Source organism: Dendropsophus ebraccatus, chromosome 14 (genome assembly GCF_027789765.1).
Source record: "Dendropsophus ebraccatus isolate aDenEbr1 chromosome 14, aDenEbr1.pat, whole genome shotgun sequence".
NCBI classification, from domain to species: domain Eukaryota; kingdom Metazoa; phylum Chordata; class Amphibia; order Anura; family Hylidae; genus Dendropsophus; species Dendropsophus ebraccatus.
The window spans coordinates 75,579,620-75,601,424 of record NC_091467.1 but is presented as its reverse complement, the minus strand read 5'-3'; the positions used below and the strand labels follow the sequence as shown (position 1 = coordinate 75,601,424).

At 49.9% G+C, this 21,805-nt stretch overlaps 3 protein-coding genes across 3 annotated transcripts in view; 2 read left to right on the top strand and 1 right to left on the bottom strand.

Moving 5' to 3' along the window:
• Positions 1 to 3,711: 3,711 nt before the first annotated feature.
• On the bottom strand, positions 3,712 to 16,467 carry LOC138772418 (uncharacterized). Its single transcript, XM_069952799.1, has 2 exons — positions 16,352 to 16,467; positions 3,712 to 4,622 (listed from the first exon to the last, which is right to left on the bottom strand). The coding sequence occupies exon 2, from the start codon at positions 4,611 to 4,613 to the stop codon at positions 3,783 to 3,785; it is 831 nt and encodes a 276-aa protein (XP_069808900.1). The 5' UTR covers positions 4,614 to 4,622; positions 16,352 to 16,467; the 3' UTR covers positions 3,712 to 3,782.
• On the top strand, positions 8,080 to 11,373 carry LOC138772534 (uncharacterized). Its single transcript, XM_069952999.1, has 4 exons — positions 8,080 to 8,199; positions 9,751 to 9,892; positions 9,981 to 10,122; positions 10,633 to 11,373. Exons 1-4 carry the CDS (start codon positions 8,146 to 8,148, stop codon positions 11,150 to 11,152), a joined length of 858 nt encoding a protein of 285 aa, XP_069809100.1. The 5' UTR covers positions 8,080 to 8,145; the 3' UTR covers positions 11,153 to 11,373.
• Positions 16,114 to 21,805, top strand: part of MYBL2 (MYB proto-oncogene like 2) — a 23,558-nt gene continuing 17,866 nt past the window's right edge. Inside the window, exon 1 of the mRNA XM_069952798.1 lies at positions 16,114 to 16,239. Within this exon, the coding sequence (XP_069808899.1) occupies positions 16,220 to 16,239 (20 nt within the window). The 5' untranslated portion in view covers positions 16,114 to 16,219. The remainder of the gene's footprint in view (positions 16,240 to 21,805) is intronic.

Sequence of the window (21,805 nt, the reverse complement as noted above, 5' to 3'; positions counted from 1 at the left end):
CCAAGTTCAGCAGCCGCCGCTAATCAAATACCGAACGATCAGTTCGGACAGACTCCAGCATGCTCCAGGTTCGCTCATCTCTAGTTGATGATGTTTCACTGTTAAACTTTTTTTTAAAGAATTTTTCGTGACCTTTTTCCTAATTTTCCATTTTTCTATCTATATTATAAAATAATCCTGATATCCTGCAGTTCTCATTCTGACGACTGGGGATAAAACTAAGCTAAGATTTCCTGTTGTGTCTGTGGTGATAAGAGGAGGCTGCAGTAATCTGTACAGAATTGCAGCGTCATGTGACACCAGGAGAGGAGACAATAGCAGCTCCCTGAGGAATGATCTCTTCACAGGTCACATGTCTCACATCCATACCAAGGGGACAGACTCTGTCTGTTGTCCTCTATGTCCATGAGCCAGGCTGTAAAGCATGTAACTAAATGCTGCTAAAAGCAGCCCAAAAAGTTAGTGAGAAAGTAGAAACAGATTAGAAGAAAAGAAGTTTTTTTTTTTTTCATATATATACACACACAGTGGTGCCTTGGATTAGGAGTATAATCCGTTCCAGGTCCGTGCTTGTAATCCAAATCCACTCTTAAACCAAGGCAAATTTTCCGATAAGAAATTATAGAAATGCAGACAATTGGTTCCACACACCAAATATAATGATTTATTATTCTGAATAACATATAAAACAGATGAAACAAACATTCAGAAACAGCAGAATCTGTGATATTATAAATTACTGTACAGTAATGGAGAGGATGGGAAACACAAGGGCGGAGAGAGACTGCAGGGAGCAGGAAGGAATGAGCAGGACAGATGTGGGCAGATACAAGCAGCGCTCTCTGTCCGGGGAGAGAGGGGTTACAGCTATGGAGAGATTACCTCCACAGTCCTGTCCCCTGGTGTAAGCCCCAGCCTGAAGTGGATCTGCTATGATTTGGAAAGGTGAGGGAGACTTCCTGGATCAGAGTACAGGGCAGTAGACCCCGCTATGCCGACCATGCCCCTCCCCCACTCCCCCTCCCACCCAGTACAGGGAGCTCTTACACCAAAGCAATGCTCTTACACCAAGTCACTATTTAGAAATGCTCAAACCAAAACGCTCTTAAACTAAGTTACTTTTAAACCAAGGTACCACTGTATGTGTGTGTGTATGTGTATATCTTTTTATTTAATTTTTAACATTTTTACATCCTTCAAGGATTATTTTAAGATATAGATGGAGAATTAGAGAAGAAAATATCACCAAAATTATTTTTTTTAAATCAAAGTCATAAAATCTTTATTTAAATAATTTTTATTTTTTATTTTTGAAACCGTGTCAAGCTTTAAAGTTGATTTCAGGTTATGCAGTAAGCAGCCAAGCTTATACTACTCTACTGCTGGTATATAATATAATATGACAGGACCTGTGTGCAACCCTCCCCTTATTTACCTCCCCCTGTCCTGGTCTCAGAGGACCATCTCATCTGCTGGTTAGCAAAGCGGGCACATCCATGTGCCAGCCTCAGCAGAACTGTATGACTGCATGCTCTGCCCACCATCACACCATGATGCCAGCCAGATGCCGGGGTGCAGTGTACCAGCTAGGAGTATTTCTCTAATCGCCCTATGACCGTATCCTTGGAGCGTCCATCCCCTTTTAACAAGACCAGAAAGGGGAGGGTGTCAGGGTTCTGCCCCTCTAGGACGGAGACGCTGGGATTAGGCCTCTCTTATACTGCTTACCGGGGCTTTCAGGTTACCCGGGTGGCATAAGTCTCTGGTGTCGGAGCCGCCTGCCAGTCTAGCGCTGCTGGCTCCCCACCTGCATAGGTGAATCTTCCCCCTCCTGTCTGCGGGTGCAGTGGCAGGCTTGGCCTGGGCATCCGTCTGTGCATCCATGCGGCCGTGCATTTTGTTTACAGCAATAAAATATTACTGTAGTGTTTGAGTTGTTATACGTGCTGAGCCTTATACCCAGAATTCTGACCCTCGGATCTCCGAATGTCATGTAGAATAAATCCGGTGAGGTCACTTTCTACATTTACTTTTCAGACCTCACTGGCATCAGACATTCTGTCGGGGAACATAAAGGGTTAACAAAAGTCCTCCAACTCCGAGAACTCTGCTGCTCCTAACTGGACGAGACTCAGAGGACTCATCAGATGACGCGCTTGCCATTTGTTAACTAAAAATGTGTAGTACAAGAAGTCACCAGGCGGTGGCGCTGTAGTGGTCACTATTTTATTTGCATAATTGGAAGATTTCACAGGTAAACTGGTCCTTGGTGATGAACGAACATACTGATCATTTGTAGTGTTACCTGAATAGCTATAGCGCCACCTATCTGTGACTTCACCAATTTTTTATTTAAAGGGGTTATCCAGCACTACAAAAACATGGCCACTTTCTTACAGAGAAGACAAGAGTCGTATTGTCTCTGTAAGAAAGTGGCCACATTTTTGTAGCACTGGATAACTCCTTTAAAGGGGTTGTTCAGACTTACAGAAAAACATGGCCACTTTCTTCTAGAAACAGCACGACTCCTGTCCTCGGTGTAAGGGTTTTGCAGCCCTGCGCCATTGAAGTGAATTGTAATACCAAACACATCCTGAGGACGGGGGTGGTGCTGTTTCTTCTAATGGATTCACCTGACCGGTAAGGTTTTTCCCTTGAACAGTATGATCTATGGAATTATCTGTATTAGTATATGGACCACAGCGAGTTCCTAGATCTGTCACTTAGTATTGCACCAACCTAACGGGGACGCTCTGGTACCTCTGTATTATGAGCCGGCCTGGCTATAGGTGTGAGGACTCGGACAGCTGGAGGCTCAGCTACTTACCTGTGACTGTACCAGATGTATCGCTTAGGCTTATCAGTGTTATGGGGAGTTTACACAGATTATTGAAGCCAAAGCCAGGAAAGGATTTCAAAAGCAGAAGTAACTCTTTCCTGTATAACCTGTTCCCGGTTTAGAGTCTGTACCTGGCTTTGGCTTCAATAATAGTCAGAAATCTGTCGGTGCAGACTCAACCAATCTTGTTGCTTCAATAAATTTACTTTGAGGGTATAAACACACACGCCGTATACGCAGCAAATTAGATCTAAATAACTGAACACAGTATCAAATCTGCTGCGTATACGGTGTGTGTTTGTACCCTAAGGGTAGCTTCACGTACCAGATTTCACACAGCGAGTTTGCAGCGAAATCTGCTGCGGATCCTGGTCGTGTCAAGTGAATGGGTCACGTCCCTGCAGCGGAATTTTCATTCTGCTGCCAGTATGTGACCCGGCCCCTTTAGCCCCCCGCAGCATACATCACCTGCTTGGCACTGCGGCTATGTGTGAGGCTCCCGGCTGCACTGCAGCACTAATTGGCTGATGGGGGAGCCGGGAGCCTCACACACAGCCGCGGTGCCAAGCAGGTGATGTATGCTCCGGGCGGCGGGGGGTTAAAGGGGCCCATTCACTTCACACTGCCAGGATCTGCAGCAGTGAAATCCACTGCAGATGCATGTGAAGCTACCCTTATACCATATAGGTGTCACAGCTGGTTTCCATACATTCCCCCCAGCAGGCCTCCCACACAGAGTTCCCCTTTAATTTACAAGTAACAGCACTTACTGCTATAAAGAGAATACAGAAATCTTCTTAATTATGACAAGTTTTATTATTTCACCCACAACATAGAGAGAGACACTAGACAGTAACCTGGTACATTCCCAACCATATAAAATATATCTGCACTATAGCGGTAATGGGGGGGTGATCTAGTACAAGGCGGGGTACCCGAGAGCTCAGGGAGCCTGGGCCCCGGCCACCTCCAGCTGCCACTCGCCCGGCCTATCTGGAGACGCTGCAGAAACATGGAAAGAGCAAAGTGGGGGAGCAAGACTGGCAATGGGGATGTCCGATGCGCTGAGCTGACGCTGGTAGCGGAAGGGCTGAAGGAAGGAGCGGCCTACGTCTTTGTGTTTGACCCCGACCCACTGAGGAAAGGGAGCAGAGGGCTGAGCGGGGGCCAGGGGCTCAGAGTCACCAGAGCCACTCGGGAACCTCAGGTCGGAGATGGAGACGTCTAAAGATGGAGTGTTCTCCTCCAGGGCGGAGTTTATTTCGGAGATCTCCCACATTGGCGAGCCAGTCTTCTGCTGCCCCATAGCATTGACCACCACTTCCGCATCCTGCAGCTTGGAGATGGTGATATCTACTACCAGAGGATCAGAGGTCTCCAGGCCTTCCTTCTTATAGGGTGTGGACACCTTAGCGCCATAGAAGACTCCTACAATGGAGTTATTGAACTGGCCGATGGGTTCAGAGGTTATCGATGACTGTTCAAAGACCGGAGCATCGGGGTTAATGGGCGTTCTGCATGTGACTGGTCCGGCTTCCTCCACCCCCAGCCATAGCTTCCCTCCTCCGCTAGCCTGTGGCGTGGTCTCCGAGGACCTGATGAAGAACGGCGAGCCACCAGACTTGGTCCTGCGGTCCAGCTGCTCGAGCGTCGGGTAAGGAGAAGAATTATCCCGTAAAGCGGCAACGAATCCCAGGTCCATGATCTCCGTCAGCGTCAGGTTGGAGTTAGACATGAAGAAGCTCGCACTATTACTGTCCCAGCCAGAAGACATCTCTGATCACTGCAAGACACAACATAGATGGCTGTTAGAGTCCGGATACTAGAGGAGACTATAATATATATAATATACACACCATATATATCACTGAAGGGGGGGGGGGTCATTTATGATAAAGGCTAGAAGAGCAAAGATCATAGGGGCCACATGGTCTGTACAAAGGGTATAATGGCAGGAAGGCAGCGGGGAAACAGGATTAGGGAACTCCAGTGAGGGGAAAAGGCTTTCAAGTCACCTGGTGCCAGAAAGTTATATAGATGTGTAATTTACTTTATTTAAATAGCTCATCATGCAGTACTTCTCAGCTACTGTATGTCCTGCAGGAAGTGGTGTATTCTCTCCAGTCTGACACAGTGCTCTCTGCTGCCACCTCTGTCCATGTCAGGAACTGTCCAGAGCAGGAGGGGTTTTCTATGGGGATTTGCTGCTGCTCTGGACAGTTCCCGACATGGACAGAGGTGGCAGCAGAGAGCACTGTGTCAGACTGGAGAGAATACACCACTTCCTGTAGGACATACAGCAGCTGATAAGTACTGGAAGACTGGAGATTTTTTTGAAATCAGAATTACAAATCTTTTACAGCTTTCTGACCCCAGTTGATTTGAAAGAAAAATTTCCACCAGAGTTCCCCTTTAACTAACATGCAGCACAGGTCTGTGATGGTGAGGAGGAGGCTGCTGCGGCCTCCATCAGGCAACCAGTTTATACACTGACATACACAGCTGGGAACGTTCCTAGTAGAGATGAGTGAACCTGGAGCAGCTGGAGTCCATCCGAACCCGAACTTCAGCATGTGATTAGCGGTGGCTGCTGAAGTTGGATAAAGCCCTAAGGCTATGTGGGAAACATGGATATAGTCATATAGTCACCTTAGAGCTTTATCCAAGTTCAGCAGCCCCCGCTAATCAAATACCGAACGCTCGGGTTCAGATGGACTCCAACCCGAATCCGGTTCACTCATCTCTAGTTCCTAGTAAACACCTCAAACAGCATGAGAGGAGCCATATTGTGGGAAACAGAGATCCAAGCAGAGCAGAATCTGGCTTACTCCACTCCTCCCCGGCCTCTCACCTCCGCCACTCCTCCTCCCCGGCCTCTCACCTCCGCCACTCCTCCTCCCCAGGCCTCTCACCTCCGCCACTCCTCCTCCCCAGGCCTCTCACCTCCGCCACTCCTCCTCCCCGGCCTCTCACCTCCGCCACTCCTCCTCCCCAGGCCTCTCACCTCCGCCACTCCTCCTCCCCAGGCCTCTCACCTCCGCCACTCCTCCTCCCCAGGCCTCTCACCTCCGCCACTCCTCCTCCCCAGGCCTCTCACCTCCGCCACTCCTCCTCCCCAGGCCTCTCACCTCCGCCACTCCTCCTCCCCAGGCCTCTCACCTCCGCCACTCCTCCTCCCCAGGCCTCTCACCTCCGCCACTCCTCCTCCCCAGGCCTCTCACCTCCGCCACTCCTCCTCCCCAGGCCTCTCACCTCCGCCACTCCTCCTCCCCAGGCCTCTCACCTCAGCCACTCCTCCTCCCCAGGCCTCTCACCTCAGCCACTCCTCCTCCCCAGCCTCTCACCTTCACTGCTCAGGCATCTTCTATACACAGCGCCTCTATATATACTGCAGCCCCCACCTGATAACAATCAGTGTCACACCAGCCTCCCCCAGCACTGATGCTGCTGGGTCCATTAAGGCTGCGTGCACACTACGGAATAGCCGCGTATAACCCGCAGCGTATTCCGTCGCTCGTCCCCGCACGCGGCGGCGCGCATATCCGCCCGTGCCATAGACACTATTCTATGTACGGGCGGACGGAATATGCTGCGGGTTATATGCGACTATTCCGTAGTGTGCACGCACCCTAAGGGTATAAACCCGCGGCGTATTCCGTCGCTCGTCAATTCTTTCGGCAGAATGTGTCATCTGCCCGTGCACAGAATAATGTCTATGGCACGGGTGGAAAAGCGCGCCGCTGCGTGTGGGGACGAGCGACGGAATACGCCGCGGGTTATATGCGGCAATACCGAAGTGTGCACGCACCCTAAGGGTCCATTTACACAGAAAGATTATCTGCCAAAGATTTGAAGCCAAAGCCAGGAATGGATTTGAAAAAAGGAGAAATCTCAGGCTTTCCATTATGACCTGATGTCTGTTTATAGTCTATTTCTGGCTTTGGCTTAAAATTTTATAGAAATCTAGATAATCTTTCTGTGTAAATGGACCCATATACTGTGGTGCACTGCAGCCGCCACTATTTGTCACCTAGTCAGGCTGCTGGGGTTAGGCTGCATTCACACTATGGTTTTTCCATCCGTTTTTTTATCCATAAAAAAAAAAGTTGAAAAAAAACTGAAGTATTTGTGTGCATCCGGTTTGATCCGTTTTTCCGTTCACTTCCATTATTAAAATAGGATTAAAATGCATCCATATTTTTTAAGTACACAAAAATGTGGTTGACCACGGTTTTATGTATGTTAAAAAAAAAAACTGCTGTGCTTTGATCCTTATTTTTTTTTTCCAATAATGCGTCAATGGAAAAACGGATCAAAAGATTCCCACAAATACATCCATTTTTCATCTGTTTTCCCCCAAAAAAGGAGCTGCAAAAAATGCAGTGTGAACCCGGCCTAAGGCCTCACTCGCACATTCAGTCGTCTTTCAGGACCATATATTACGGCCACAATAAGTTAGGAGCCCCATAGATATGATTTGGCCCTAAATTAGTCAGTAATTGCGGTTCTGGCAGAATCCATTTTTAGCGTCCGTTAATCATCTACATTTTTAACAAGACAAAAATGCGGTGTAATCCCGCTTGCACAGCGCGCATCTTCGCCCAGGCCGATTCCGACGACTGCCAAAAGAATTGACATGAGATGCGCACCGCCGCGAGCGGGTATGAGCTATGTGCTCCGCCGCCGGAACTTATCCGTGTGGATTCCGTAGGGTGAACTCACCCTAGGAGAGGAATTGGTGAGGAATAGGGGTAGGTTCACACTACGGAATCCGCACGGCTCCATAAACACCATTCTATGGGCAGGCCGATTCCGCTATCCGCCAAAAGAATAGATGTGATAATTCGACAGAATGCGGAATCCGCCTGAGCATGGAATGGTGTCTATAGCATGGGCGGAGAGGCGCCCGGCCACGAGCGGTTACTAGCAACGGAATCCACCAGAATTTATCTACGCGGATTCCGTAGTGTGAACCTACCCTTGGGGAAAACCCGTCGCTGCTGGCGGACTAATGCGGGCGGGCGCATCTCAGCTTAGACTCCATAGACACGGGCGTTCATTCTTTGGACGGAGGGCAGACTCCACCTGTGCATAGAATGGAACCTTGGAGAGGAATTGAGGAGGAAAGTTTTCTGCTAGAAATTTCCTCTTCTTCAGCTCTGAATTGTGGGTATAAAGTGGGAGGAGCCCCAGACAATGTTGCAAAGTGTAAAGGATGCTTCCAGAAAGATCCAGAAGTGCTGACAAGGGAGAAGAGCAGAGCTGAGGAGCAGACAGGATCCTGAAGTTCATTGTGATTTGCCAAAATGTCCTCCAGACCCTCCGGGCCGCCCATAGATATAAAGGCCCTGATTGCTGAGGTAATGTCTCTGCACCAGTATATATATATATAGCGCTGTGTACGGCCATGTACTACCTGTGTGTGTGTGTACAGCCGTGTGCTGCCAGTGTGTGGGTGTGTAAACATTTGCATTGTATGTGCTGTATATATATATATATATATATATATATATATATATATATGTATGTGATTGTGGCAGAGCACCTGTATGACTGTATATACTGGGCTACAACCTGCAGAGCTGTGTGTGATGACCTTGTACAACCAACCACTGGGCCTGGCCTCCCTGCTCTGCTCCGCTCCCTGCTCCCCTCCCTGCTCTGCTCCGCTCCCTGCTGGCCTCCCTGCTCCCCTCCCTGCTCTGCTCCGCTCCCTGCTCCCCTCCCTGCTCCGCTCCCTGCTGGCCTCCCTGCTCCCCTCCCTGCTCTGCTCCGCTCCCTGCTGGCCTCCCTGCTCTGCTCCGCTCCCTGCTGGCCTCCCTGCTCTGCTCCGCTCCCTGCTGGCCTCCCTGCTCTGCTCCGCTCCCTGCTCTGCTCCGCTCCCTGCTGGCCTCCCTGCTCTGCTCCGCTCCCTGCTGGCCTCCCTGCTCTGCTCCGCTCCCTGCTGGCCTCCCTGCTCTGCTCCGCTCCCTGCTGGCCTCCCTGCTCTGCTCCCCTCCCTGCTCTGCTCCCTGCTCTGCTCCCCTCCCTGCTGGCCTCCCTGCTCTGCTCCCCTCCCTGCTGACCTCCCTGCTCTGCTCCCCTCCCTGCTCCGCTCCCTGCTGGCCTCCCTGCTCTGCTCCGCTCCCTGCTGGCCTCCCTGCTCCGCTCCCTGCTGGCCTCCCTGCTCCGCTCCGCTCCCTGCTCTGCTCCGCTCCCTGCTCTGCTCCCCTCCCTGCTCTGCTCCGCTCTCTGCTGGCCTCCCTGCTCTGCTCCGCTCCCTGCTGGCCTCCCTGCTCTGCTCCCCTCCCTGCTCTGCTCCCCTCCCTGCTCCGCTCCCTGCTGGCCTCCCTGCTCTGCTCCCCTCCCTGCTCCGCTCTCTGCTGGCCTCCCTGCTCTGCTCCGCTCCCTGCTGGCCTCCCTGCTCTCTGAGCTCCTCTGTCCTTCACCACCAAGTGTTAGTGTGAACATGAAGCAAGCGCTGAGTGACTGACTGTGACTTTTTTTTATTTTTTTCTTAAAAAAAAAAATAAATTTAAAGGGGAACTATCAGCAGGTGAGATGGGTGTAACCTGCTGATATGTCCCTATTGTACAGGAGACGCTGAGGAGGAAGGGATGTCTGTTATAGCACTGCCCCGCCCCCAGAGCGCTGATCTGCTGAACTCCTTTCAATGATAATCAATGGATGGGGCGGGATCATCGCTCTGGGGGCGGGGCAGTGCTCCTGACGGTGCTCCAGACCGAGGATTACAATGATAACAGTGCAGGAACGGCACCGAGGAGAAGGGTAAGAGACACGCTATAAGAGACATATCTGCCTCGGCGTCTCCTGGGCAATAGGGACGGATCAGCATGTTAGATCCGTCTCACCTGCTGAGAGTTCCCCTTTAATTTATGTTTTTTTTTTTTTCGTATATGTTTAATTTAAAGGTGCAGGCACGACCCCCGCTGTGGGATAAGAGTGCGAGAGCCTCCTCTGACTGTGACCAGAAGCAGAGACTGTGGAGGGAGGTGGCCGAGGCTCTCTTCTCCGACCTAAGTGAATATGACACAGACGAGCAGTCGGATATTGGTAAGTGTTTTTTTTTTGTTTGTTTTTTGCATTTTATTTTTTTTTTGTTCACTTTTTTTTTTTTTTTTTTTTTTTTCAAACATTTTAGAAAAAGACGTGAGGAGCCAATGGGCGTCCATCCAGGATAACTTCACTAACGGTTTGCTTGACAACACTGAAAGCGGATCATCTCCATCCGAGCCAGTGCCGTATGTGGAGTCACTACGTTTTCTGCGCGAGAATGTGCGTAGGTAAGTATTCCTCTTAAAGGGGAACTCCGGTGATTGTTTTTTCTTTCAAATCAACTTGTGGCAGAAAGTTATATAGATTTGTAATTTACTTCTATATAAAAATCTCCAGTCTTCCAGTACTTATCAGCTGCTGTATGTCCTGGAGGAAGTGGTGTGTTCTCTCCAGTCTGACAGAGTGCTCTCTGCTGCCACCTCTGTCCATGTCAGGAACTGTCCAGAGCAGGAGAGGTTTTCTATGGGGATTTGCTGCTGCTCTGGACAGTTCCTGACATGGACAGAGGTGGCAGCAGAGAGCACTGTCAGACTGGAGAGAATACACCACTTCCTGCAGTACATACAGCAGCTGATAAGTACTGCAAGACTGGAGATTTTTATATAGAAGTAAATTACAAATCTATATAACTGAAACCAGATGATTTGAAAGAAAAATATTTTTTTCCAGAGTGCCCCTTTAGTTTTTTTCCTCCCTTGTTTTGTAATAATTGAAGGTACCTATCTCTCTTGTTATAGTTCGGAGGCTGATGATTCCTGGAGTGGTGGAGCGAGTTCCCAGCAGCAGAGTCCTCCTGCCCGACCTGATCCAGTGAATGGGCCGTCATGGATGGAGCTCTCTGATCCCCCTTCCCCAGTCTCCACTACTACCACCATCAGTGATGCCGCCACCCCTGCCCCTCCTCCACGCCGTGTGCTTCTCCGCGCTCGGCGGACTCTGAGAACCCTCCGCAGCACGGATAGGGAGCTGGATGTGGAGTACCAGGCTCTCTCCCTTATCCGGAGGGTCAGTGGCAGGGATGAGTTTGATCACTTTGGCTCAGTGATGGCGTCCTGCTGCCGCCGCATGAGTCCCCGTTTTGCTGCAGATTTTATGACGCTTTGCCTCGCTACGGCGACTGTCTTTGAGCTTGCTGAAGAATTGCCCCCCGTGGAGGACATCATTAAATTAATGAAGATTGCCACAGGGCAGAGACCCGCTCCACGTGAGGAGTCCTCGCAGACTGATGGGAGCTCTACAGAGCCGCCCCCATCCTGAACCCTTCCCAGCCCTGTGTACCACCAGCAGCTGCAGCTCTGGGCGGAGTACACCTGCCCCATGTACCACCAGCAGTTTTGGGCGGAGTACACCTGCCCCATGTACCACCAGCAGCTGCAGCTGTGGGCGGAGTACACCTGCCCCATGTACCACCAGCAGCTCTGGGTGGAGTACACCTGCCCCATGTACCACCAGCAGCTGCAGCTCTGGGCTTAGTACACCTGCCCCATGTACCACCAGCAGCTGCAGCTCTGGGCGGAGTACACCTGCCCCATGTACCACCAGCAGTTTTGGGCGGAGTACACCTGCCCCATGTACCACCAGCAGCTGCAGCTGTGGGCGGAGTACACCTGCTCCATGTACCACCAGCAGCTCTGGGTGGAGTACACCTGCCCCATGTACCACCAGCAGCTGCAGCTCTGGGCTTAGTACACCTGCCCCATGTACCACCAGCAGCTCTGGGCGGAGTACACCTGCCCCATGTACCACCAGCAGTTTTGGGCGGAGTACACCTGCCCCATGTACCACCAGCAGCTGCAGCTGTGGGCGGAGTACACCTGCCCCATGTACCACCAGCAGCTCTGGGTGGAGTACACCTGCCCCATGTACCACCAGCAGCTGCAGCTCTGGGCTTAGTACACCTGCCCCATGTACCAGCTGCAGCTCTGGGCGGAGTACACCTGCCCCATGTACCATCAGCAGCTGCAGCTCTGGGCTTAGTACACCTGCCCCATGTACCAGCTGCAGCTCTGGGCGGAGTACACCTGCCCCATATACCATCAGCAGAAGCAGCTCTGGGCAAAGTACACCTGCCCCATGTACCAGCTGCAGCTCTGGGCGGAGTACACCTGCCCCATGTACCAGCTGCAGCTCTGGGCGGAGTACACCTGCCCCATGTACCAGCAGCAGCTGCAGCTCTGGGCGGAGTACACCTGCCCCATGTACCACCAGCAGCTCTGGGCGGAGTACACCTGCCCCATGTACCACCAGCAGCTGCAGCTCTGGGCGGAGTACACCTGCCCCATGTACCAGCTGCAGCTCTGGGCGGAGTACACCTGCCCCATGTACCACCAGCAGCTCTGGGCGGAGTACACCTGCCCCATGTACCACCAGCAGCTCTGGGCAAAGTACACCTGCCCCATGTACCACCAGCAGCTGCAGCTCTGGGCGGAGTACACCTGCCCCATGTACCAGCTGCAGCTCTGGGCGGAGTACACCTGCCCCATGTACCAGCTGCAGCTCTGGGCGGAGTACACCTGCCCCATGTACCACCAGCAGCTCTGGGTGGGGTACACCTGCCCCATGTACCACCAGCAGCTCTGGGTGGGGTACACCTGCCCCATGTACCACCAGCAGCTCTGGGCGGAGTACACCTGCCCCATGTACCACCAGCGGCTCTGGGCGGAGTACACCTGCCCCATGTACCACCAGCAGCTCTGGGTGGGGTACACCTGCCCCATGTACCACCAGCAGCTCTGGGTGGGGTACACCTGCCCCATGTACCACCAGCAGCTCTGGGCGGAGTACACCTGCCCCATGTACCACCAGCAGCTCTGGGCGGAGTACACCTGCCCCATGTACCACCAGCAGCTCTGGGCGGGGTACACCTAGTGGCCACACTCACACCCCCCAGCATCTAGTCCCCCCTCTCCCCCCCCCCCCAAATATTACCGGGGCCTTCTTTAGGTTTTTTGCTGAAGCCGTAATGTACATAGTTTTTTCCCAGTTCTAAGGGACGCTTGGTGGACGGATTTATTGTTTATTGTTTTCTTATTTTCTGTGAAGGATTTCTGGGTATTTTATTGCCAAGTAAAAAAAAAATTCAGAAAAGATCTTTGGTGTCAGATTTATATTCCTAGTGTTGAATTTGAATCTAAATACAATGGTAGTGACTAAAGCCGTAGGGTACAGGGACCTCGCTGGGGGCGGGCACAGCTCTCCAGGTAAGCCCCGCCCTGGACGGATTTCATTGGCTGCTTCACTCCGGGCTTCCTAGCAGCCACAATCAGACCCTGCCGGACCCCCGACCCTAAGCCGAACGTATAGATTTAGGGTTTGGATTACGGTTATTACCAAATAACTTAACTATCCCCTGCCCACACAGCGACCCTAACCCTTGGGGTTGGTGCTAATCAGGAAGGTAAGGGTTAAAGCGACTCTCTACCCACAATCCCCCCTTCCCACTTGTACCTTCGGATAGCGGCTTTTAATCCAAGATCTGTCCTGGGGTCCGTTCGGCAGGTGATGCAGTTATTGTCCTAAAAAACAACATTTACCCTTTCCCAACGGCCGTGGCCTAGGGTGACTGTGCATTAGGCTGGCCCCGCCTCTCCGCCCCGCCTCATCATTAGGAATGCTCCAGGCTGATTGTCTCCTATTCATCCTTTGTCAGAGCGCTGCACAGGTCCATAACCGTCCAGCCCATGGGCCGTGTTCAGACAGGTGAGGAATAGGAAACATCCTGCCTGGGGCATTCCTGATGAGGAGGGACGGAGGGGCGGTGCAGGCCTCGGGCACACACACACTAGGCCACGGCAGTATGACACAGGGCCGCAATAACTGCATCACCTGCTGCACCGACCCCAGGACAGATCCGAAGGGTGGGGGGAGGGGTACAGAGCGGCTTTAAGGTTGGAGCTGTGCGCTGGGTCAGAACACGAGACATTGGTGCCACATAACCCTAATAACGTAACCCAACTCTACAACTAAACGTTAGGATTAGGGTCGGGGGTCCGGCTGGGTCTGATTATTGCTCCTAGGAAGCCCGGAGTGGAGCAGCCAATGGAATTGGGGTGGGGGTGGGGCTGGAGAGCTGTGCCCGCCCCCAGTGAGGTTCCTGTACTGTATGCGATTTAGTCACTACCTAAATACATTACCTGTCCGCGCTCCACGACAGCGTCAGCACAGGGCAGGTGCCGGGGCCCACAACACCTCCAGGGGCCCAAAAAGGGAGAGGGGCCCGGTGCTCTGATGTGCAGCCTGATCACTGTAGTGCGGGGGGAGGGGGTGAACATCAGGAGACAGAGCAGGACCTGCAGAGAGAGGGAGAGAAGGACCTGATCACATGACCTGAAGGTCCTCAACCTCACAGTGTGGAGAGCAGCCAGAGAGGGAGAAGACTGAGCTGTAAGTGCTGTGTGTGTGTGTGTCAGTCAGTAATGTGTTTCAGTCAGTAATGTGTGTGTGTGTGTGTGTGTGTGTCAGTCAGTAATGTGTGTCAGTCAGTAATGTGTTTCAGTCAGTAATGTGTGTGTGTGTGTGTGTGTCAGTCAGTAATTGTGTGTGTGTGTGAGTCAGTAATGTGTGTCAGTCAGTAATGTGTGTGTGTGTGTGTCAGTCAGTGATGTGTCAGTAATGTGTGTGTGTGTGAGTCAGTAATGTGTGTGTCAGTCAGTAATGTGTGTGTGTGTCAGTAATGTGTGTGTGTGTCAGTCAGTGATGTGTCAGTAATGTGTGTGTGTGTGTGAGAGTCAGTAATGTGTGTGTCAGTCAGTAATGTGTGTGTGTGTGTCAGTAATGTGTCAGTCAGTAATGTGTGTGTGTGTGTCAGTAATGTGTCAGTCAGTAATGTGTGTGTGTGTGTGTGTCAGTCAGTGATGTGTCAGTAATGTGTGTGTGTGTGTGTGTGAGAGAGTCAGTAATGTGTGTGTCAGTCAGTAATGTGTGTGTCAGTCAGTAATGTGTGTGTGTGAGTCAGTAATGTGTGTGTCAGTCAGTAATGTGTGTGTGTGAGTCAGTAATGTGTGTCAGTCAGTAATGTGTGTGTGTGTCAGTAATGTGTGTCAGTCAGTAATGTGTGTGTGTGTCAGTAATGTGTGTCAGTCAGTAATGTGTGTGTGTGAGTCAGTAATGTGTGTCAGTCAGTAATGTGTGTGTGTGAGAGTCAGTAATGTGTCAGTCAGTAATGTGTGTGTTAGTCAGTAATGTGTGTGTGTGTGTGTGTGTGTGTGTGTGTGTGTGTCAGTCAGTGATGTGTCAGTAATGTGTGTGTCAGTCAGTGTCTGTAATGTATGTTTGTGTATGTCATTGTTGTCTCAAGTGATTGTGCATAGTGTGTGGATGAGGGGCCCGCTGAGGATCTGTTGCCCGGGGACACACAAACACCTGGCTCCTGCCCTGATGCCCCCCCCCTCGCCACTAATAATAATAATAGGGGAGGTGGGCCGGATGAGGCGGCAGTGCTCCGGAGCGGAGTGTACCCCAACTAACAGGACCGGCACCAGGGAGGAAGGTAACACACATATACCTTCCTCCTCAGCCTCCCCAGCGCTATATGGGTGCTATCAGTTTAAAGGGGCACTCCAGCGAAAATCTTTTTCTTTCAAATCAACTGGTGTCAGAAAGTTATGTAGATTTGTAATTTACTTCTATTAAAAAATCTCCAGTTTTCCAGTACTTATCAGCTGCTGTATGTCCTGCAGGAAGTGGTGTATTCTCTCCAGTCTGACACAGTGCTCCCTGCTGCCACCTCTGTCCATGTCGGGAACTGTCCAGAGCAGCAGCAAATCCCCATAGAAAACTTCTCCTGCTCTGGACAGTTCCTGACATGGACAGAGGTGGCAGCAGAGAGCACTGTGTCAGACTGGAGAGAATACACCACTTCCTGCAGGGCATACAGCAGCTGATAAGTGCTGGAAGACTGGAGATTTTTTTAATAGAAGGTAATTACAAACCTATATAACTTCCTGACACCAGTTGATTTGAAAGTTGAAGAGTTCCCCTTTAAAAAAACAAACAAACAATTGTCAGGGGAATTAATTCTTCTCGTCCTCTGTCGCCCCCTGCCGCCCTGAGCGCACACTGCACCCCCCTCCCCTCACAGCTGGGCTCATTATTTCAGAGTCGGCGCGCTTTTTAGTCGCCTCCCCGCGCTGCTCTCTGATTGGAGCGTTGCTTCTCGTCGGCTCCGCCCCCTCCCCGCGCGCCCTCGTCCTCGCAGCTGTTGCCTTCGCTCGTGACGTCAGCGCGTGCCCTCCGACCCCGGAAAGGGCGGGACCGAGCTGCGCGCGCAGCGGGCGGGAGATAGGAAAAAACAATAACGCCCGAAAAGACGGCCAGGCGACGGTGATGGCCCGGATGGGACGCAGGTGAGGCGGCGGGGAGCCCGGGGCGGGGGGTGGTGCTTCTTACAGGCCTGCAGATCTCGTATCAGGGTGATGTGACCCCGGTCACCCTCCCGTCCGTATGCCGCACTCTTACCGTATTGCTGTATATAGGGACGCCCTACTCCTCACACTGCGGCGTCCTCTGCACCTCACACCTTCAGGCTGCGTCCACATCATGCGGTTTCCCGTCAGGTCGCACAGCTGCACTGAGAGACGTCTCCGGTATCTGATGCGGGGAACAGTGTGTGGTGTGTGAGGGGAAGAAGCCACGGAAGGTTCTATAGACCTGAGGCCTCAGGGGGGCTGATCAGTGGTCACTGTGTGTGTGTGTGTGTGTGTGTGTGGTCGGGCTGTGTGTACGCCTGTAGTGAGCGGTGTGTGTGGTCGGGCTGTGTGTGTACGCCTGTAGTAAGCGGTGTGTGTGTGGTCGGGCTGTGTGTGTACGCCTGTAGTAAGCGGTGTGTGTGTGGTCGGGGTGTGTGTGTACGCCTGTAGTGAGCGGTGTGTGTGGTCGGGCTGTGTGTGTACGCCTGTAGTGAGCGGTGTGTGTGGTCGGGCTGTGTGTGTACGCCTGTAGTGAGCGGTGTGTGTGGTCGGGCTGTGTGTGTACGCCTGTAGTAAGCGGTGTGTGTGTGGTCGGGGTGTGTGTGTACGCCTGTAGTGAGCGGTGTGTGTGGTCGGGCTGTGTGTGTACGCCTGTAGTAAGCGGTGTGTGTGTGGTCGGGGTGTGTGTGTACGCCTGTAGTGAGCGGTGTGTGTGGTCGGGCTGTGTGTGTACGCCTGTAGTAAGCGGTGTGTGTGTGGTCGGGGTGTGTGTGTACGCCTGTAGTGAGCGGTGTGTGTGTGTGTGGTCGGGCTGTGTGTGTACGCCTGTAGTAAGCGGTGTGTGTGGTCGGGCTGTGCGTACGCCTGTCTGTAGTGAGCTGTGTGTGTGTGTACGCCTGTAGTGAGCGGTGTGTGTGTGGTCGGGCTTTGTGTGTGCCTGTCTGTAGTGAGCTGTGTGTGTGTGTACGCCTGTAGTGAGCAGTGTACACCTATATTGAGAAGTATGGGCGTTGATATATGGCTGTGTCTGGTATACGGATGATCAGACACGTACAGATGCTGGTTCTGCTGACAGCCGTGTCTCCTATTCACTCAGCCGTCTCTCCTATTCACTCAGCACACATGAATGCTTATGGTCTGTGTCGTGCATCGTGAACAGAGACTCCTTCAGAACAAAAGGGGTTACACCCCCCCCCCCCCCCCCCCCCCACACACACACACACACACACAAAATCTGTTGGCTGTCAGGCGGTCGGCTGGTGCGGCCTATAGATCGCTGGCCTGGATGATTTATTATATATATATATATATATATATATATATATATATATATATATATATATATATATATATATATATATATATATGACCATCTTTAGGTTCTGTTCACATCACGTCTTAGTTATCTACCAGACTTATGCTGTGTAGTTACCTCCTCCGGAATGAAAGGGGCGTATATTACTGTATATATCTGGGGTGTATACATCGCCTATAGTCACCAATGCCGAAATAGAATGTCAGGTGTGGTATAAGGTCAGAGGAAGGGTCCTGGGGGGCTCGCCCTATGCTGACCCTAAACATTATGCAGCCCCGGATATAACGCTGGACCCCGGTCCCGTATATATAGCGCTGGAAGCATCTTTACTGTTTGTGTGGCCCTTTGAAGTCAGCCGCAATTCACATGGTGCCATATACAACCGATAGCAATAACTTAAGTTTGCTTGTTTGTTGGCCGCTCGCTGCCCCCCGACCACTATATCCAGGTATTCTCAGCTCTGTGTGCCCCCTCCCCGGTGACCTTCCTCCTCAGGCAAATACACACACATGACCCCGACCCTTTATGTGCCTGTGAAACTTTAACTTTAGGGGAGTTCAGCTCTGGGGCCCGGTGACTGCAGTTATTTCCTATACAAGAGGTTAGAGCTCAAACTCACAGCCCTCCAGCTGCTGCAGAACTACTATCCCCATCATTCCTGGACGGCCAAAGCTCTGCAACTATATAACTGTATAGGATGTGTGTTATATCCATAGTACAGACACTATATACCTGTATAGGATGTGTGTGTTATATCCATAGTACAGACACTATATAACTGTATAGGATCCGGGTGTTATATCCATAGTACAGACACTATATAACTGTATAGGATCCGGGTGTTATATCCATAGTACAGACACTATATACCTGTATAGGATCCGGGTGTTATATCCATAGTACAGACACTATATAACTGTATAGGATGTGTGTGTTATATCCATAGTACAGACACTATATAACTGTATAGGATCCGGGTGTTATATCCATAGTACAGACACTATATACCTGTATAGGATGTGTGTGTTATATCCATAGTACAGACACTATATAACTGTATAGGATCCGGGTGTTATATCCATAGTACAGACACTATATAACTGTATAGGATCCGGGTGTTATATCCATAGTACAGACACTATATAACTGTATAGGATGTGTGTGTTATATCCATAGTACAGACACTATATACCTGTATAGGATCCGGGTGTTATATCCATAGTACAGACACTATATACCTGTATAGGATCCGGGTGTTATATCCATAGTACAGACACTATATAACTGTATAGGATGTGTGTTATATCCATAGTACAGACACTATATACCTGTATAGGATGTGTGTTATATCCATAGTACAGACACTATATAACTGTATAGGATGTGTGTTATATCCATAGTACAGACACTATATAACTGTATAGGATGTGTGTGTTATATCCATAGTACAGACACTATATAACTGTATAGGATGTGTGTTATATCCATAGTACAGACGCTATATAACTGTATAGGATGTGTGTGTTAAATCCATAGTACAGACACTATATAACTGTATGGGATCCGGGTGTTATATCCATAGTACAGACACTATATACCTGTATAGGATCCGGGTGTTATATCCATAGTACAGATGCTATATACCTGTATAGGATCCGGGTGTTATATCCATAGTACAGACACTATATAACTGTATAGGATGTGTGTGTTATATCCATAGTACAGACACTATATAACTGTATAGGATGTGTTATATCCATAGTACAGACACTATATACCTGTATAGGATGTGTGTGTTATATCCATAGTACAGACACTATATACCTGTATAGGATGTGTGTGTTATATCCATAGTACAGACACTATATAACTGTATAGGATGTGTTATATCCATAGTACAGACACTATATAACTGTATAGGATCCGGGTGTTATATCCATAGTACAGACACTATATAACTGTATAGGATCCGGGTGTTATATCCATAGTACAGACACTATATAACTGTATAGGATCCGGGTGTTATATCCATAGTACAGACACTATATAACTGTATAGGATCCGGGTGTTATATCCATAGTACAGATGCTATATAACTGTATAGGATCCGGGTGTTATATCCATAGTACAGACGCTATATAACTGTATAGGATGTGTGTTATATCCATAGTACAGACGCTATATAACTGTATAGGATGTGTGTTATATCCATAGTACAGACACTATATAACTGTATAGGATCCGGGTGTTATATCCATAGTACAGACGCTATATAACTGTATAGGATGTGTGTTATATCCATAGTACAGACACTATATACCTGTATAGGATGTGTGTGTTATATCCATAGTACAGACACTATATAACTGTATAGGATGTGTGTTATATCCATAGTACAGACACTATATAACTGTATAGGATGTGTTATATCCATAGTACAGACACTATATACCTGTATAGGATGTGTGTGTTATATCCATAGTACAGACACTATATAACTGTATAGGATCCGGGTGTTATATCCATAGTACAGACACTATATAACTGTATAGGATGTGTGTTATATCCATAGTACAGACACTATATAACTGTATAGGATCCGGGTGTTATATCCATAGTACAGACACTATATAACTGTATAGGATCCGGGTGTTATATCCATAGTACAGACACTATATAACTGTATAGGATCCGGGTGTTATATCCATAGTACAGATGCTATATAACTGTATAGGATCCGGGTGTTATATCCATAGTACAGACGCTATATAACTGTATAGGATGTGTGTGTTATATCCATAGTACAGACACTATATACCTGTATAGGATGTGTGTGTTATATCCATAGTACAGACACTATATAACTGTATAGGATGTGTGTGTTATATCCATAGTACAGACACTATATACCTGTATAGGATGTGTGTGTTATATCCATAGTACAGACACTATATACCTGTATAGGATGTGTGTGTTATATCCATAGTACAGACACTATATACCTGTATAGGATGTGTGTGTTATATCCATAGTACAGACACTATATACAGGGCTCCAGACTAAAAAATTTACCTAGGAGCCATTGGCTCCTAACCTGAAAAATTTAGGCGCCAAATAGAATATTTGGTCGCCAACATTTTAAACCATGTAAAATTAATGTTATGTTACATGGGACTTACTGTGTGCAGAGGCCGCGGCAGCATCCTCCTCCTTTAGATCCTTTCTTTTCTTAGTTTGAAAACGTTCAACATGGAAACTTGCAACTTGACAACCATATACAGTCTGACAACCATATACAGTCTGACAACCATATACAGTCTGACAACCATATACAGTCTGACAACCATATCCAGTCTGACTCAGTACTTCAGCTTCCCTTGGCTAGCCTTTTAATGAGGCCTACTCTTCTGAACTTGAACTTAAAGGGAACCTGTCGACCTCCGTGCCGGGGTGACAGGCTCCCAACCCCCCGTTAGAACCCCCTATACTCACCTCATCTTCACCCCGCTTCTGAAGATGGTCGGGTCACGGAGATCTCAGCCGCTGCAGCCCGGCGTGCGCTGAGAGATGAGTCCAACGCTCATAGAGAATGATGGGAGAGTCCAGCGCTCCGTCATTCTCTATGAGCGTTGGACTCATCTCTCAGTGTGCGCGCCGGGCTGCAGCGGCTGAGATCTCCGTGACCCGACCATCTTCAGAAGCGGGACCCGGCGCGATGAGGTGAGTATAGGGGGTTCTAACGGGGGGTTGGGAGCCTGTCACCCCGGCACCGGGGGTGACAGGTTCCCTTTAAAAGCTTGCAACAGTCTATACATACTGAGCTGGACTTCTGACTGCAGCCATAGTGACCCCCCCACAAGATGTGTATATAGATAGATATATCTCTCACCTAGTGACTAATGCAAGTGACCCCCTACAATACAGACACCTGAGGGGCCCTGATAATAATAATTGTGCATATATCTATCTCCCAGTGTCTGCAGCCAGTTTGCCCTACACTTATAGATGGCCCCCTCCCCTTATAGATGACCCCCTCTACCCCCATTATAGATGCCCCCTCCTCCACCCCATTATAGATGCCCCCTCCCCTTATAGATGACCCTCTCTACCCCCATTATAGATGCCCCCTCTCCCCCCCATTATAGATGCCCCCTCTTCTCCCCCCCCTTATAGATACCCCCTCCCCCT